This window comes from Lottia gigantea (genome assembly GCF_000327385.1).
Source record: "Lottia gigantea unplaced genomic scaffold LOTGIsca_28, whole genome shotgun sequence".
Lineage (NCBI taxonomy): Eukaryota > Metazoa > Mollusca > Gastropoda > Lottiidae > Lottia > Lottia gigantea.
Window position 1 is genome coordinate 844,829 of NW_008708898.1, and position 16,591 is coordinate 861,419.

Genomic DNA, 16,591 nt, shown 5'->3' on the forward strand with positions numbered 1-16,591 from the left:
CTTTCTGGCAACATCTAACATATACTGTAATAAACAACATGATAACATATAGGTCAGGTCGAATCTTTCTAGCAGCATCTAACATATACTGTAATAAACAACATAATAACATAGAGATCAGGTTGAATCTTTCTGGCAACATCTAACATATACTGTAATAAACAACATGATAACATAGAGATCAGGTCGAATCTTTCTAGCAGCATCTAACATATACTGTAATAAACAACATAATAACATAGAGATCAGGTTGAATCTTTCTGGCAGTATCCAACATATACTGTAATAAACAACACAATAACATAGAGATCAGGTCGAATCTTTCTAGCAGCATCTAACATATACTGTAATAAACAACATAATAACATAGAGATCAGGTTGAATCTTTCTGGCAGTATCCAACATATACTGTAATAAACAACACAATAACATAGAGATCAGGTCGAATCTTTCTAGCAGCATCTAACATATACTGTAATAAACAACATAATAACATAGAGATCAGGACGAATCTTTCTAGCAGTTTCCAACATATACTGTAATAAACAACATAATAACATAGAGATCAGGTCGAATCTTTCTGGCAACATCTAACATATATTGTAATAAACAACATAATAACATAGAGATCAGGTCGAATCTTTCTGGCAGCATGTAACATATACTGTAATAAACAACTTAATAACATAGAGATCAGGTTGAATCTTTCTGGCAACATCTAACATATACTGTAATAAACAACATAATAACATAGAGATCAGGACGAATCTTTCTAGCAGCATCTAACATATACTGTAATAAACAACATAATAACATAGAGATCAGGTCGAATCTTTCTGGCAACATCTAACATATACTGTAATAAACAACTTAATAACATAGAGATCAGGTTGAATCTTTCTAGCATCATCTCACATATACTGTAATAAACAACACAATAACATAGAGATCAGGTCGAATCTTTCTGGCAGCATGTAACATATACTGTAATAAACAACTTAATAACATATACTGTAATAAACAACTTAATAACATAGAGATCAGGTTGAATCTTTCTAGCATCATCTCACATATACTGTAATAAACAACATAATAACATAGAGATCAGGTCGAATCTTTCTGGCAGCATGTAACATATACTGTAATAAACAACTTAATAACATAGAGATCAGGTTGAATCTTTCTAGCATCATCTCACATATACTGTAATAAACAATATACTAACTTAGAGATCAGGTCAAATCTAGCATACATCTAAAAAAATTAGGATAACCAGATCTGCATTTTGATTTTAGAATCACTTTACTTAGGTTGATTTAAGCCTTCTCTGATAAATCAATAAATTGCATTTTCTATTCAAATTGCAGTGTTTTGTAAAGCTTTGTCTTTGGAATAAGATTCTTGGTTGAACTAAACTGTATAAAAACAACATTATCTACAGGCTTATGAAGATGAGATATTTTGTACAGCTACTAATAATAATATCCTATTATCTTAAAAGCTATATACCTCAGCAACGTGTATTGGTGTACTGTGACAGTTGTCTAACCTAACACCATGGAATATTTGAACAGTTTCTTCCGTGTATCGTCTCATATGTTTCCATAGATACGGACTGTCTTCTGGACACTGACCATAGCGTAATTTAACACTGTCACCCCATGCTACTAATTCTCTTCTTAAATATATTAATGAACCTAAAATAATACATCATTGACTTTGTAATTGCCATTTAAAAAGACAGACAACCACTTCGAGATACACTCACTTTAGGGCACATTTTCATCTGATGATGTCACATGTCTATCATGCTATATTCCTTGTATTTTTGTCACATTATCAAAGCTCCTCATTTCAACCAGAGCGCAAAAGCGCACCTTCTGTAAGCTATAATTCGAGTTACCTTCTTCAGCAAAGTTCCGTAAGGGATTATCGTTCATCACCCAACCATTAACAGCAAATATATATTTCTTCCCCTCTCCTTCTATCATACTCTCTTCTTTAGTTACTGATCCTTCATGTGACTCAGGTATCACAAAATATCTACAGAAAATTACCAGAAAATAACCACAGAAATCATTGATTACCAAAGATCTGGATTTATATGCAACTATGTTAATCTATGTGAAGTAATTGCCAAGAGCTCATCTCATGCTGTAGACACATTGCTACAGATACAAAATTTTCATCTAGAAAGCTAGTTTGGTTAGTGAGATGAACATACTACTTTAGACATATAGGAAATATTATTTATCTAAGAAAAAACACAGAACAGCTACGAATAATTTTTTCTCTATATAAAATTCATTAACACATCTAAGTTGTCTAAGTATGGTTTCCTATCATAGTTGTTCCACAAAGGAATTTGGACAGCTTCTCTGGTAAATGGGATGAACTATTCAATATAGGACTTTAAGTATATTAGTGTACATAGAAAAATTACCTACCCCCACATTAAAGGTTCTTCCTCTGTGACTTGACCAACTTTAGGACCATCTCCAGCTAGAAATCTCCATCTAACATTGGCTAGGAAGTTATCTACAGCAACTCGTATATGCTCATTTACTTCGTTGATTTTATTTTGATTCAACTGTTGTATTTTCTCTCGTAATGTAATACAACACTGATTGATTCTATCAGTACCATTTGCTACTCCAGGTCTACAAAACATACAAAATATATTGGAAATACATACAGTGTACAATGAGGGAATTATTTAAAAACTATCCTTACAATTTGCTTCTTATCTTTCATTTTCAACTCATGTAAATAATATATATATGCACAGTCTGTAGCATATAAGCAGTGATCTTCTGCATCACAAATAGCAATTTCTAACAAATTAATTTTTATTCAAATTTCATCCATGGACAAAAAATAAAGACAGTGAATAAGGTTGATGTCAAAAAAGAGAAAGAAGACTAAATGTATTTTACCTGTCTGTATTATAGAAATATAAAACTGTATTCATATCAACAGTACTACCTAATCTTCTATATAACTTATCTTGTTTGATATTAACTTCTGTATCATTTGTAGTTACATTTACATTTTCTACAACATATATTATCAATACACTATTGCTTTATCATAAATATGGATCAATTTCAGCCTTCCGTTAAAAATTCATTAGAGAGTGCTCAGGATTGCAAAATTTAGCTTTATCATTTGGTAAATATTAAGAAATCTCCAAACTGACTCTACAGAAGGCAGTTAGAGAATTTTAACGAGAGCAGCAACATTAGCCTACTCTTTTTTGTTCAAATAAACTCACCTTCAATTTTACTGCGAAAAGATTTCAAAATATTTTCTTCACTCACTGTATAAAATTCATGTAATTTGAAATGAGGAAAAACTTCAGATAATAATACTTCTTTCATTATCTACAAAATAATAATAACTGAATACAGAATCACTAGAAAGTGGGCGAAACCTTTTCATCAACAGGATATATTTCATTTCATTGGACTTGTTATCTGTACATTGTTGCCAGTGACATTTGACTGTAATGTTCATTGCTTAGTCATGATATCAAAAATATCATTTAAATATCTGAATGAAAGAGAATAGCCCTGGTAACATTCTATCAAATTGCAACAAATCTACTTCTGAAACTTTATTATGAAAGTCAAAATTGAGATCTGATTGTTTCAAATCAAACAATAGACCCAAAATATATTTTTATTGGAATGTAAAATCCTTTTTCAATAATTGCATCACTGATGTATCACAGTTTGTTTCATGAATTAAAAAATAATCTATACCTGAAGTTGGCCTTCACTGTCAACAACAGAAGGTATGCCCTGATCTTTCCATTTTCCTTCAGCAACTTGTAGTGAGAAATGATGAAATATTCTGTCTACAAGATAAGCTGGTATGAGATGAGGAGAGTTATCTAGATTATATACACTGTCTGGATGTTTCTGAATCCATGCACTATCTTTGGCTGTATGATTATAGACTAAATCAGTAAGAGATAACACTTGCCAATCTTTTTTCATCATTTTAACTATATCTTCTACATCTTGAAAAGTATTTTCTTTATTTTTCTCATAGTACAGTGGATTCAGTCGTAGTTGGTTTCGTATGGAGTAAGCTGAGTTTGAAATCCCCAGTTCTTGTATTGGTGTAAAATGAATAAGATTATAGCCACTCTCTTTAGCTACTAGTAATCTGTCTTTCCATTCATTTATAGGGCCTAATAATTTGGTAATAACTGTTTGGCTCTGAATACAATCTAAAGTGATGTCTTCCTTATCATCACCAAAAGACAAGGTTGGATCCACCAAAAAATAACCTTGACCATTGGCACTTTTAGGATTTTGACTGAAAGAAACAATTAGAAGAATTGATAGAAAAGATAGAAAAAAGAACATTGTTTACAAGGATAACCAATTAGGCTCTGAAAGATCCTGTCCACCAGCCAGGTGTCCATTTCAAGACCTCTTGGTATGGATCTTTTTTTGGGTTATCCTTACCCATTTACAGATGGGTCGACTGGAATCATGAGGAAAGACAACTAATTCTAGGTCAACTGATGTTCACATGCCTGCATTGAGCACTATTTAATCAATGAAAAATCTTGTTGTTTTTTTGTATGTTATCATAATCAGATAAATTTTTCCTGGAATTGGATCACAGACATCAGAATTTTAAATCAGTATGATGGTAATAGAATAAATCTATTCATAGAACTTGTTTTACAGTCAGTTAAATGAATAACACATACATGACCTTGAAAAACTGTTATATAATAGCAAAACAATAATATAATGGAAATGGCATGTGTTTACCACTATACATTTAATAAAAAGTAATCTTTATTTGAAAAGTAGTAGGAAAGACCTGGTAGAGAACACAAGCTCATTGTACAACAAAAGCAGAAATGACTGAAGAATATTCTCCACATACCTTCCATCTATTGTGAAGAAGTAATTAAATGATCCAGCTGATATGATATGTACTTCAGCAAACACATCAATTTTATCATTCTTCATACCACTTGGATTTCTCCATGCTAGCTCGTAGAATTCTAATCTTTCATACACCACAGACTTATCGTGGGTATGGTTACAGAATAAACGTACAGTTTTAGCATGTAGCGATGCTCCCAATACAAATCTTAAAGTCCATCCTGAAAATTTAGAAAAATAAGCAAACTTAGTCTTTGATTATTGATCAAGTGATTTTAAAGTTGTTGATTTTTCTTTACATACACTTCACATCAAATGTAAGAATGTAAAATCTTTTCAATTAAGATTCAAAAAAAGAGTTTACGGCTTTGAGATCAGTCTGCTATCTTTAAGAGCAATAGGTCGATGCTAAGGAGCCACTATTGGCAATAATATCAACGAATGTGCCTACCTTTCTCGAGACGATATAGAGTGGATTCAGTATTTTCATCAGCATTTAAAGTCAGAACTCGCACTTGATTTATCTTTGACATTTTGAAGAAAATATCTAAAAGAAAACTATACAGTCAAATTTAAATTGTACCGTACGATATTAGTCTAATTGAGTTTTTAAGCTCTACAAACCTAGAGACAGTAGGCTCTACCCTGGAAATGAAGTGAATTACAATGGACTTTTACATCCTTCTTTTCTGCACTTACTTTGGCTAATGAAGTACTATGCAACGGATGAACCATCAGTGGGATTTGCCCTGGAAAAAAAGTGTTAGATTTTCCTTTCCTAATAGAATTCCAATTAAGTGAACTAGAGTTCCATCTGTTTTTAATAGACTATGGAGCATGGTAGACAGAATGACCTATCCAGTAGCCTAGTAGGCAAGCTACCCACGCTTGTCCAGCTTTCCAGTGTTTTGCTCATAAGGCTGGTGGCCCTGTGCATCACTTGACTTGCACACCTCCACCACCATCAAGAATCACCCATTCTCTGTCTGATCAGTATAACCTTTCCTGAGCGAAGCCAATGTTTAATTTGACATCCCCTGCAAACTACTCTAAATGAAACTATTGTTAAATATCCAAATACCTGTACCAATGTCTGCAAAGAGTGCCTTTTAGTCCTTGTTCTTGGTACAACACCTTCCTTTCGACTTCGCCCAAGACATCTGCAGGGCTGTCAAATGAAAATATGAAGGTCGTTTGGAATCAAAGTTCAAGGCCGCATTCATTCGTATCTTTTTAGAACTTGTATATTTCCGTATATACACCGGATAGAAACATTTTCCTTGTATATCATCCAATCAAATGGCTAAATTAAAACTCGTTCGACCAATGAAATTTTAGATTTCAAGATCGTAGTCGTTCGTAGTAGAGTTATTTCGCCATTCGAAGACAAAAACTCGTTCGATAGATAAACGTTTGAGTATTATTTTTTAAGATTTTGATTTTTCCACATCAATAAGAAGTTGAAGTAACGGAGATATCACAGATTAACAGAAACAATGGTATGTCATGATGATTAATCCTAAGATAAACAATATACTGTTGATTACATTTTGGACAGACCGATTGTGGAATTTTTTGGTGTTCACGGAACGGGACCAGTCCGATGTCCAAGAAATTAGATAGAGGTGTGCAATTTTTGTGTAAAATGAATTGAACTAGAGTTTTAAATAGTAGCCTACTCTGCACCTTTTTTGTAAAAGCCATGCAGTTTCCATTTAGGAAACTTTTGCGAGGACAGTGGCATACCTATTATAGATTTCAAACTGTCCTTAATCTAGGATCGACAGGTAACCATTTTAATAGGGGACTAGACCTGTAAGTCTAATAATATGTAACTTGTCTTCATTAGGCCTAGTACGAGAAATGTGAGAAACTTGCATTCACGGTAGATCTACTTTAAACTAAAAATTCACTTTTTATTTCTTTCTTGCACTGATCTTCTTTTATGTCTTATTGATAATGTTACGTCTGTATTGTGGTCGTATACATTTATGCAACCTCTTGTGTTTCAGGGTGTAAATTAAATGATATCACATTAAACTTTTATAAACATTCTTAATATTTCAGGCTGAAAGAAAATCAGTAAATAAATATTATCCACCAGATTGGGACCCAACAAAGGGATCTGTAAATAAACATGTGGGTCAGCATCCGTTACGTGACCGAGCTAAAAAAATCAAGCAGGGCATTCTTGTTATCAGGTGAGTAAAAAGTCAACAAGCCAGTCCCCATGTTTGTTTATTGAACTCGAACTTCCTCTGAATAAAATGGATTGCTTGTGTTTTGCATTGCATCTTCACAATGTCACGTTATTACGAACTTATTACAAAAGTCAAATTGCCTTGACTGCAATAGCCACCTTTGTGGCAGTGAAAGCAGTGATGTAATTGGATTTTTTTTTCTAGCAATACAGCCAATCAGAACTCTCGACAGGAAGATTATGAACTTTATGGCTTATTCAGCAAGAACAACTATTATGGATATACTACTCCTTTGATTTAATTTTTGCACCGTTTCAGTTCAGATACAGGAATCTTTATCAAGCATAACAATTAATAATGGAAATGTTATGCTTGATAAAGATTCCTGTATCTGAACTGAAACGTTGCAAAAATTAAATTAAAGGAGTAGTATATCCATAATAGTTGTTCTTGCTGAATGTTCTACCTATTTCTAAATGTTATTCAAAGATTATATTATGGCTTATTGTTTACAGACTTTCTGCCGAGAGCTCTGACTGACTATATTTGCTGCCATACAATCCATACAATTCGTCACAGGATATTTTTGCTTCACTTTACAGGTTAAAATTGTTCTGTTTATGCACAAGGTTTTAAAAAAATTGTCTTTATCATGACAAAAAGTTAAGATATAACTATACAACTGTAGCATACAGGATTTAACTCATCTAAGATATCTAAGTTTAGCTTCAAGTTTTGTTTTCAGAGTATCACTATGTGAAATGAATGTTGAGACTATTAATCACAGAAACGAAATTGGCAGGGATTTACATCCCATGTTGAAACTTTTCTGTTCAAAGTTCCAGAACAAGACTGATTACCTCTTTGGCTACTATTTGTGATTTCTAATCATGATTCATGTATTTTCTAGATTTGAAATGCCTTATAATATATGGTGTGGTGGGTGTAATGCTCATATTGGTATGGGAGTTCGATATAACGCTGAAAAGAGTAAACACGGCAACTACTATTCAACGCCTATTTATAAATTTAGAATGAAATGTCATCTTTGTGATAATTATTTTGAAATACAAACAGATCCTCAGGTACATAATCTACTAGTAAAACTGTGTACTGTAGATGTTCAGACTGGCTTCAAGCTAACAAAACCTGTCTTATAATCTTTCCTTCCATTGAATACTATATGCTTACATGTTTGATGAATAATTTTTCTATTTACTTATACTTCACTCCATAAACTAGACCTTTGTCAATTGTTGTGCCAATGTCCATTATGGAGTTACAATAGGATCAACTAGAACTCTCATTATTGTTTTTGTTTATTCACTATTGATATTTGTACAGAATCATGATTATGTGATATTAAGTGGTGCAAGACGTAAAGAGCAAAGATGGGATCCAAAAGAGAATGGGCAAATTGAAACAGAAGGTAGGTCAAATTGGATATTCATATTGGATACTTTACAACCTGTACAAAACAAGATGTTTTTTATAAGAATTGTATATCTGAACCACATGTCTAGCTAGTTGCCCTCATCTGCGGCAGGCTATTGAGGCTAGGAACTCAATTGTAAAGTTCAGCAGACTAAATTCATATAAAGGGAAATAACTCCAATTATTGGCTGAAACAACTAATTAAACTTTATTTGTTGTAGTTGCTTCTAAAAGTAATTTGTCTATTGGGCACACAGAATTCTGCATTGAAAATCAAAAGACAATAGCAAATTAAAATGATATACCATCATCAACTCTTTCAGATAAAAGAACACAGAAGAAAATGGCCACAGATGCTATGTTTAAACTGGAACATGGTTCTAATGATCAAGAAAAGGGGAAAAAATCTATCATGACGTTGTCTCAATTAGAAGATAGGATGGACTCTTATAAAGATGATTATATATTGAATAAGATAGCGCGAAATAAATTTAGAGTGAGTATTATTTTAAGTGTCACCCTATAGGATGGTTCTAACATCAGTGACTCTACTGTGTTTTACCAAATGTATACACTAGTGTTTCTAATACGAATCATTATCACGACCAGCTTATTTTAAGTAGTGTAACCAGTTAGCGTATTTAAGAGGAGGGTATGTCCTTCCCCTCAGGCTTGTGAAAATTTCTTGGTCTTTTGGCATTCAGAAAGCCTTGGAGAGAAAAATCTCCCCCTCAGACATTTTCTAGATACGCCCCTGAGTGTAACTATTAATTGACAGAATAATATAATGCATCGGTGTTATAGGAAGAAAAAGAAACTATAAGGGAAAAGTTAGAGAGTGATAGAGCATTATTAGCAAAAAGTTCGTTAGAAATTGAATTAGTGGATGAAAATGAAGAAGATAAACAAATAGCTGGCTTAATCAAATATTCTGTTGTTGAATGTAAGTCAATTTTACTATCAAAATAAAATCTTTAAATAAAATAATTCTTTAATCAACTTATTAATAAGCTGAGTAGTTATCTATACAATACACTGTAAAAACTGTTTACTGTCTCTCTTGTGAAATTTCAAAATTAGCTGCTGTCTGAATGGTAACATTGGACAAATGTTATTAAGCTCTATTAGCTGTAATGGAAAAGCTAAATATTTCGATGACAATATTCCTTTAAATATTTAAACCTAGACCTTGTAGAACATGTAGCTTGTGAAGTCATCCTTTTATTATCTTTTCGTTTTATTTTTCAGCATTTGATGAGAAACAGAAAGAAAAAAGAAAATCTCTTAACAATGAATCCATTTTTAGTCCACCAAAAATATCCCCAAATAAATTTTCTCATTTAATTAAAAAACAATATGATCCATTTAATATTAATTCTCTAAACACTGAAAAAGACAAAAGCAAACCAGATTTGGGAATAAGAAGAAAATCAAACAGTTCTGTCAGTGAGACCATAAGTGATAATTCAATACCATCAGAGTGTTCTGAAAGACTCAAAACTTCTCTTTGGGATTCTGCTGATAAAGATTCTGTCATATTAGAAGTCAACAGATCTGATTATAGTTCAAACTGTGGTAATACAATTCAGGAACAGAAAAATAGTTCATTACAGAGTGATAACAGAGATCTTCTGGCAAAAAGTGGTTTAAGCGTTTTAATGAGTAATTATTCAGATTCTGAAGGTGATACCTAAATAAAACATAAATATTTTGTGTGCTTTATTGTAAGTTTCCCAGAACATGATGCTAAAAATATAACAGTAGAAAACAGCTCTTGTAAGGTATCTTTAGGCATAAGGTTACTCATAAGCCTATTGTTCAGAGTTGACTGAAAACCCACCATTTCAAATTCTACCAGCATGTAGTTCAGAGTTGACTGAAAACCCACCATTTCAAATTCTACCAGCATGTAGTTCAGAGTTGACTGAAAACTCCACCATTACAGTTTCTCCCAGCATGTAGTTCAGGGTTGACTGAAAACCCCACCGTTACAGTTTCTTCCAACATGTAGTTCAGAGTTAACAGAAAACCTCACCATTACAGTTTCTCCCAGCATGTAGTTCAGAGTTGACATAAAACCCCACCATTACAGTCTCCAGTGTAAAGTTCAGAGTTGACAGAAAACCCCACCATTACAGTTTCCAGCGTAAAGTTCAGAGTTGACAGAAAACCCCACCATTACAGTTTCTCTCAGCTTGTAGTTCAGAGTTGACTGAAAACCCCGCCATTTCAGTTTCTCCCAGAATGTAGTTCAGAGTTGACAAAAAAACTCACTACTACAGTTTCTCCCAGCTTCTAGTTCAGAGTTGAAAGAAAACCCCACCATTAAAGTTTCTCCCAGCTTGTAGTTCAGAACTGACTGAAAACCCCATCATTAGGCTTACAGTTTGACCAGCGTAGTTCATAGAGTTGAAAGAAAACCCCACCATTAAAGTTTCTCCTAGTATAGTTCAGGGTTGACAGAAAGCCTCACTATTACAGTTTCTCCAAACAGTTTAGTTCACATTGAACAGAAAAATCCCCACCGTAACAGTTTTTCCCAGCATGAAGTTCAGAGTTGACTTAAATCCCACCATAACAGTTAATCTGACATGTAGTTTAGAGAGTACTGAAAAGTACACCATACGAGTTTTTCCGAGGATAATGTACTTCACAAAGCGACATCAATGCTCGCCAGTTTTGAAAACTGAAAACCACATAAAAAAAAAACAACAGAAACCTAGGCTACATCGGGTAGGGTTGGCTGACTACCGCATTATAGACATAGTAGTTTGTGGCACGCCATATCGGATTTGGGAAGAGGCCTAAAAAGTGATCGGGTCCTATAAATCTCGGAATAGTGTATAGAAATTTTCAAATCATTTAAGGACCCCTCCACAAAAGAGTCCCAAAAAAGGACTTGAGGCTACCAGGTCGACCAATATATTAACGTCAGAATACAATATTAGGCCCTTTACTTTACATTCTTAACGTAACATCGATAGATAAATAAGTCAGTTTAAAGGTTTCAGGGGCTAATTGGTCGTTTATCAAACTTACGAGCACTAAAGCTACTTTTCTTGATCCATGATTATGTTATATCAAAACTAGACTTAGCCTAAAGGCCTAGACTATGATAAGGTCAATATATTATATTTTGAATTAATGGACATAAACAGACCTATATAGTCATTTACGAACAGTAAAACATTTTGGCTATTTATCAACTTTACCACAATTTAAAAATTTTGAAAACTCCAGTTCCAGAACTTCTTAATCACCATCGATCTGTTATAGGCCTACCTTGGAGTAATGACTACTCCAAGGTTATACGGTAGGACTATATACTATCAAACCAAAATCATCCTAGATCCAAACTACCAAAAACATTAACTAGTCTGCAGTCAGCATCTGGAAGAATTGTCTACCAACCATAAGAGGATCACTCATAGATTTATAATGCACAGCACGATCTCCATTCTGATGTTAATAATAACTGATAATGCACAAAAATAAGTACTGATCTATATTAGGCTTAAACTAAATAATTTGAAACACGCTTAGAAGCGTTTTATAATACTTTTAAAGTTTAATGGATATATCGTTTATAGAGATTCTATTCTTTGGTCATGACATGTGCCTACAAAGTCCAATTGATGAATAATACACTTGTTGATCAAGTTTGAGACTAATTGAGACTAAATTTTATTTCCATTCTAGGAGTTAGTGTTCCTTGAAAATGTTAAAGCATAAAGCAATGAAATGGAGACCGATGACATCAAATATGAGTAAGTTAACTATTTTCGTGGTGAAAACGGTGATAACTATAGGGGCATGTACAGTGGATTGACTCCCTATATCACTGTCAAGGACAATCCTATAATACCCCGCAGACTATTTCGGATTATGTAAGATATGGACAAGAATGAGCAAATCGAGTTGCGCAGACACATGACCCTAACCACCTTGAAAATTGACCAATGAAATAGGTAGAATTTGATCACGTGCAAGAATTCACCAATAGATTGCTTGGCTGCATAGGAAATTAAGTCACTCTCTTTGCAACGTGTTTGGCGTGAGAGCAGTACGGCACTAGACTATCTCTTGTACAAATTGGTCTAAAAAATCTTCAAGGTGAGCAATACTACGTATAAATTTATACATGACTTTAGAATGTCCATTTCTGATTGTGTCTGCATGGCTGTATTACCACAGAGTATATTTCTTGGCGTTATTTCTGTATAATTTTGATATCCCTTTCTACCGGTGAAATGAAAGTCACATGATAAAGAGAAGCTTTTCTGTCAGAATTCCATTATGTTTTAGGTTTCGCACAAAGATAAAAGTCATTATCTAGTCTTCTATACAAGACTTATTTATTTTATCGTATTTACCTTAAATTTAAAAGGATGTTTTAACTTCAACCTTTATAATTCACTACTGACCTATATTTGAGCCGAAGTATGACGTCATTGAAATTTAGTACAAAATGCCGGTAAAGCACCTTTCTTTGAGATGCACATTAGTTTCTTCGCCTTAGTTGCCAAAAATTGTTGTCAGGAAATTGGTACATTTATTACACAGGACCCAAAGGTCGAATATTCTTGTATTTTGAGCCAGTATATCCAATGGATTTTAATTCAGACTTTTGACAGTTTGACCTTGTTTTTATCTGTCAAGATCATTCACTATACCATACAGGTGTTTAGTTTATAGGTATGGGCCTACATTATTGTAAAATCACCTTGATTTTCTTCTATAACTTTTTGTAAGTTGGTTGGTCACAAATTGAGAAAAAAAACTGTCCTCAAGACTTGGTAAGCTTACCAAGAGGTTCTGGTTTCTCTTATTCAAGTTTCTACATGCATATTTTACAATTTGGTTGAGTAGTTATATATCTTATATTTATTCTTCTTTCAAATTGACTTTGATTATATGTATACATTTTACATGTATATTACTCTGTTCAATAAGGTTATCTTGTTTCGGTTCTGCTAATAAAATATGTCCAATTCCTTTTGTGTTTAATCTCAAAGGCTAATTAGATCTATTCTTTATTTTTCAGATGGCAGACAAAAAAGCCGCCCCTAAAGCCCCAGAAAAGAAGAAAGAAGTATTATCGTTCTTTGAGAATTTTGCTCTCAGTGGAGCAGCTGCCGTCATTTCCAAGACTGCTGCAGCCCCTATTGAAAGAGTCAAACTTTTAGTACAAAATCAAGATGAGATGATCAAACAAGGTAGATTGTCTGAACCATACAAAGGAGTCATTGATTGCACAAAGAAAACCATGGCTAATGAAGGATTTCTGCCATTTTGGAGGGGTAATTTAGCCAACTGCATCCGATATTTCCCAACCCAAGCTCTTAATTTCGCTTTCAAAGATCAGATCAAAAAGCTCTTCAAACAGAAGAAGACTGACCCATACATGGTAAATTTTGGTAAGAATATTGCCTCTGGTGGTACAGCTGGTGCCCTCTCCCTCTGCTTCGTCTACTCTCTTGATTATGCTCGAACCAGATTAGCCAATGACGCCAAATCTTCAACTAAAGGTGGAGGATCCAGAGAATTCAATGGTTTGATTGATGTTTACAAGAAGACCTTAAAAACTGATGGTATTCAAGGACTCTATAGAGGTTTTGTCATCTCCTGTGTTGGTATTGTTGTATATAGAGGTTTCTACTTCGGTCTCTTTGATACCTTGAAACCTATCTTATTGGGAGACAGTGCTAATATTTTATTATCATTTGCTCTTGGTTACACTGTTACCATCACCAGTGGTTTAATATCCTACCCGATTGATACTATTAGAAGAAGGATGATGATGACATCTGGACAAGCAGTTAAATATAAGGGAGCAGTTGATTGTGCTCTCCAAATTATGAAGAATGAAGGTTTCATGTCCATGATGAAGGGAGCTGGTGCCAATATCTTGAGAGGTGTAGCTGGTGCTGGAGTATTGTCTGGTTTTGACAAGTTCCAGGAAATATACATTAATGCCAAGGTAACTGGTAAATTACCATGGTAATTGTACTACATTATAGAACTATTTAATAATTTTAGGAAAAAAACTTTTAAAAAAAAAAAGAACTAATGTGTGTATAGTTCATGAACTTTTCGCATAAAACTATAAATGAATTAATTTGTAGTATATTCATCTTTTAAAAGTGTATTAACTGAAACTTCTATGTACAGGCATTTCATTTTTCTAACAAAACCTACAACCATTTTGTTAGAAAAAAGATTGACCTCAAACCACTTTTGATGTAAAAAATGTAGATTTCATTTGAATTGTACAATATTAGTAAAAGACCATGCCACCTTGAAATTTGTTATGAGTAAATGTCTATTTGCTGTGCTTAGACATGGATATAAAAAATATTTAATGTAGCTGTTTTGTTTATTAACTTAAATCACAGTTGCTGTCGTGCTTGTCCCTAGGTTTGCTTACATTGCTGGTTAGTAGTGTGTTTGCCGTTCATATTGACTGGATAATCTTCGAGAGGTGGTAATTGGAACTAAGACAGTTGTGTTATATCAAACTTTTGGGCCATCTTGCACCATAATAATTTAGTATATGGAGAAACATCTGTCCAAACCAAACCTCCATTCGGTCAGTAAGACCAAATCACGGAATAGGATGATCGAGGACTAACTTTTCTTAATTGGGTAAAAGATGACAAGTATTTGTTATACTGTGGATAAATGAGAAGAAAACTTAGTTATCTGTTTTCGCCAAGTTTGCGAGCATGACAGAAATGTGATCAAAGTCTGTATAAGTGTAAGGAAATTGTTGTGGTCCATTTATCTTTTTGTTATAAAGTAGAGTTACTTCCCTTTATATTGCTAAAGCTCTGATGCCTATGACAGTCACAGTAAAATGCTTCTCAACTCTGGCTCTCGGGCGCGCCTATTTTCTTTCAAAAACCAAAAGGTTTTAAAGATGGTTCCCTCATTTTAATTTATGAAAATGCTAATACTTATATGAATAGAAAGTAGAGGTGTTCTAATGACTTGACTTGGGAAAAATACCAGTTTGTCTCGCGTCCATAATTAATTCATAATTAGCTAAATTAGAAGAGAATTACCAGCAGAATTCCAATGAGTGACCGATCAAAAAAGGTCAAAAGGTCTTTTTTTGTTTGTCCAGACTGTACATACATGGACATTTAAGATTGGCTAAAACTTAAATGATGCAATATAAGAAAATAATGATATGCTAAAGAATACATGCTTATTCATTAGAAATACCGATTTATCAAATAGTTTGCTTAATTTAACACTAAAAAATAAGGAAACCCATCTTTAAGACCACTTTTTGAACACTTTTAATATTAGATGACTTCAAAAAAGATTACATCATTCTAAAAATTTAATGTTTGCTGTAATATTTTTAAAAGAACTAGTCTACACTGGTTTTGTAATTATATTACCTCCCTTGAGCTTATAGCTATCAAATAATTTCAGTGTAATTGTTTCTCTATCGGTAAAATCAAATTTTAAAATGAAATCTTTTCGAAAATAATCTTTTTCAAAAGAATGTATTCTTATAATCGTTTAGTTTTGACACTAAGTAAGTCCACTGATAAACAAAGACTCATTTTGGCAGAGTTTAAATTTTGTATATCATCCTGGGAGGTAGGGGCCCTTATAACCTTAAGGTTGGTTGGTTGGTAGATGACAAGTTAACGTTCGCTTCCAGCGGATGCTGATATCGCAAACTAGGTAGTTGTTGGTAGTCGTAGTAGTTGGTAGTTGGATTGGATCAAATTGGATGATTCGGTGTTGTTGGTTTGGTTGTTGATTCTTCGTTAGATCTGGTCGGGTCGAATGACATGGCGGTGAAACTCGGCCCTGAATGGTGTGGCGTGAGTTACTCGGTCTCCTTCATTCTTCCAAACTCGTTCTGATCATGGTATTTCTTGTTGATTGGTAGTCGAATGGTAGTCGTTGGTTTGGTTTGGTTAGATTATCTGTTATCTGTTGGAAAACTCGAAGACCTGAAAAAAAAGAAAAAAAAAGAAAGTGAGAAAAAGAGGGGGGAAAGAGGGGGGGGGGGGGGGGGGG

At 33.6% G+C, this 16,591-nt stretch overlaps 3 protein-coding genes across 3 annotated transcripts in view; 2 read left to right on the forward strand and 1 right to left on the reverse strand.

Annotated features, from left to right (window-relative positions):
- LOTGIDRAFT_215487 (hypothetical protein) overlaps window positions 1–5,449 on the reverse strand; it is a gene marked incomplete at both ends in the record, with an annotated part of 15,414 nt that extends 9,965 nt beyond the window's left edge. The window contains 8 exons of the mRNA XM_009056542.1: window positions 1,510–1,697; window positions 1,904–2,043; window positions 2,448–2,660; window positions 2,937–3,054; window positions 3,275–3,383; window positions 3,765–4,311; window positions 4,912–5,134; window positions 5,365–5,449. Coding sequence (XP_009054790.1) covers window positions 1,510–1,697; window positions 1,904–2,043; window positions 2,448–2,660; window positions 2,937–3,054; window positions 3,275–3,383; window positions 3,765–4,311; window positions 4,912–5,134; window positions 5,365–5,446 — 1,620 coding nt within the window. The remainder of the gene's footprint in view (window positions 1–1,509; window positions 1,698–1,903; window positions 2,044–2,447; window positions 2,661–2,936; window positions 3,055–3,274; window positions 3,384–3,764; window positions 4,312–4,911; window positions 5,135–5,364) is intronic.
- A 960-nt stretch (window positions 5,450–6,409) lies between these two features.
- Window positions 6,410–10,242, forward strand: LOTGIDRAFT_161207 (hypothetical protein; the record flags this gene model as incomplete). Its single annotated transcript, XM_009056543.1, has 7 exons — window positions 6,410–6,412; window positions 6,981–7,114; window positions 8,025–8,199; window positions 8,459–8,543; window positions 8,872–9,044; window positions 9,353–9,491; window positions 9,797–10,242. 7 exons carry the CDS (start codon window positions 6,410–6,412, stop codon window positions 10,240–10,242), a joined length of 1,155 nt encoding a protein of 384 aa, XP_009054791.1.
- Window positions 10,243–13,016: 2,774 nt separating this feature from the next.
- Window positions 13,017–15,363, forward strand: LOTGIDRAFT_232343 (hypothetical protein; the record flags this gene model as incomplete). The annotated part of the gene is made up of 2 exons (XM_009056544.1): window positions 13,017–13,022; window positions 13,593–15,363. The coding sequence occupies 2 exons, from the start codon at window positions 13,017–13,019 to the stop codon at window positions 14,550–14,552; spliced, it is 966 nt and encodes a 321-aa protein (XP_009054792.1). The 3' UTR covers window positions 14,553–15,363.
- Between the last annotated feature and the right edge of the window lie 1,228 nt (window positions 15,364–16,591).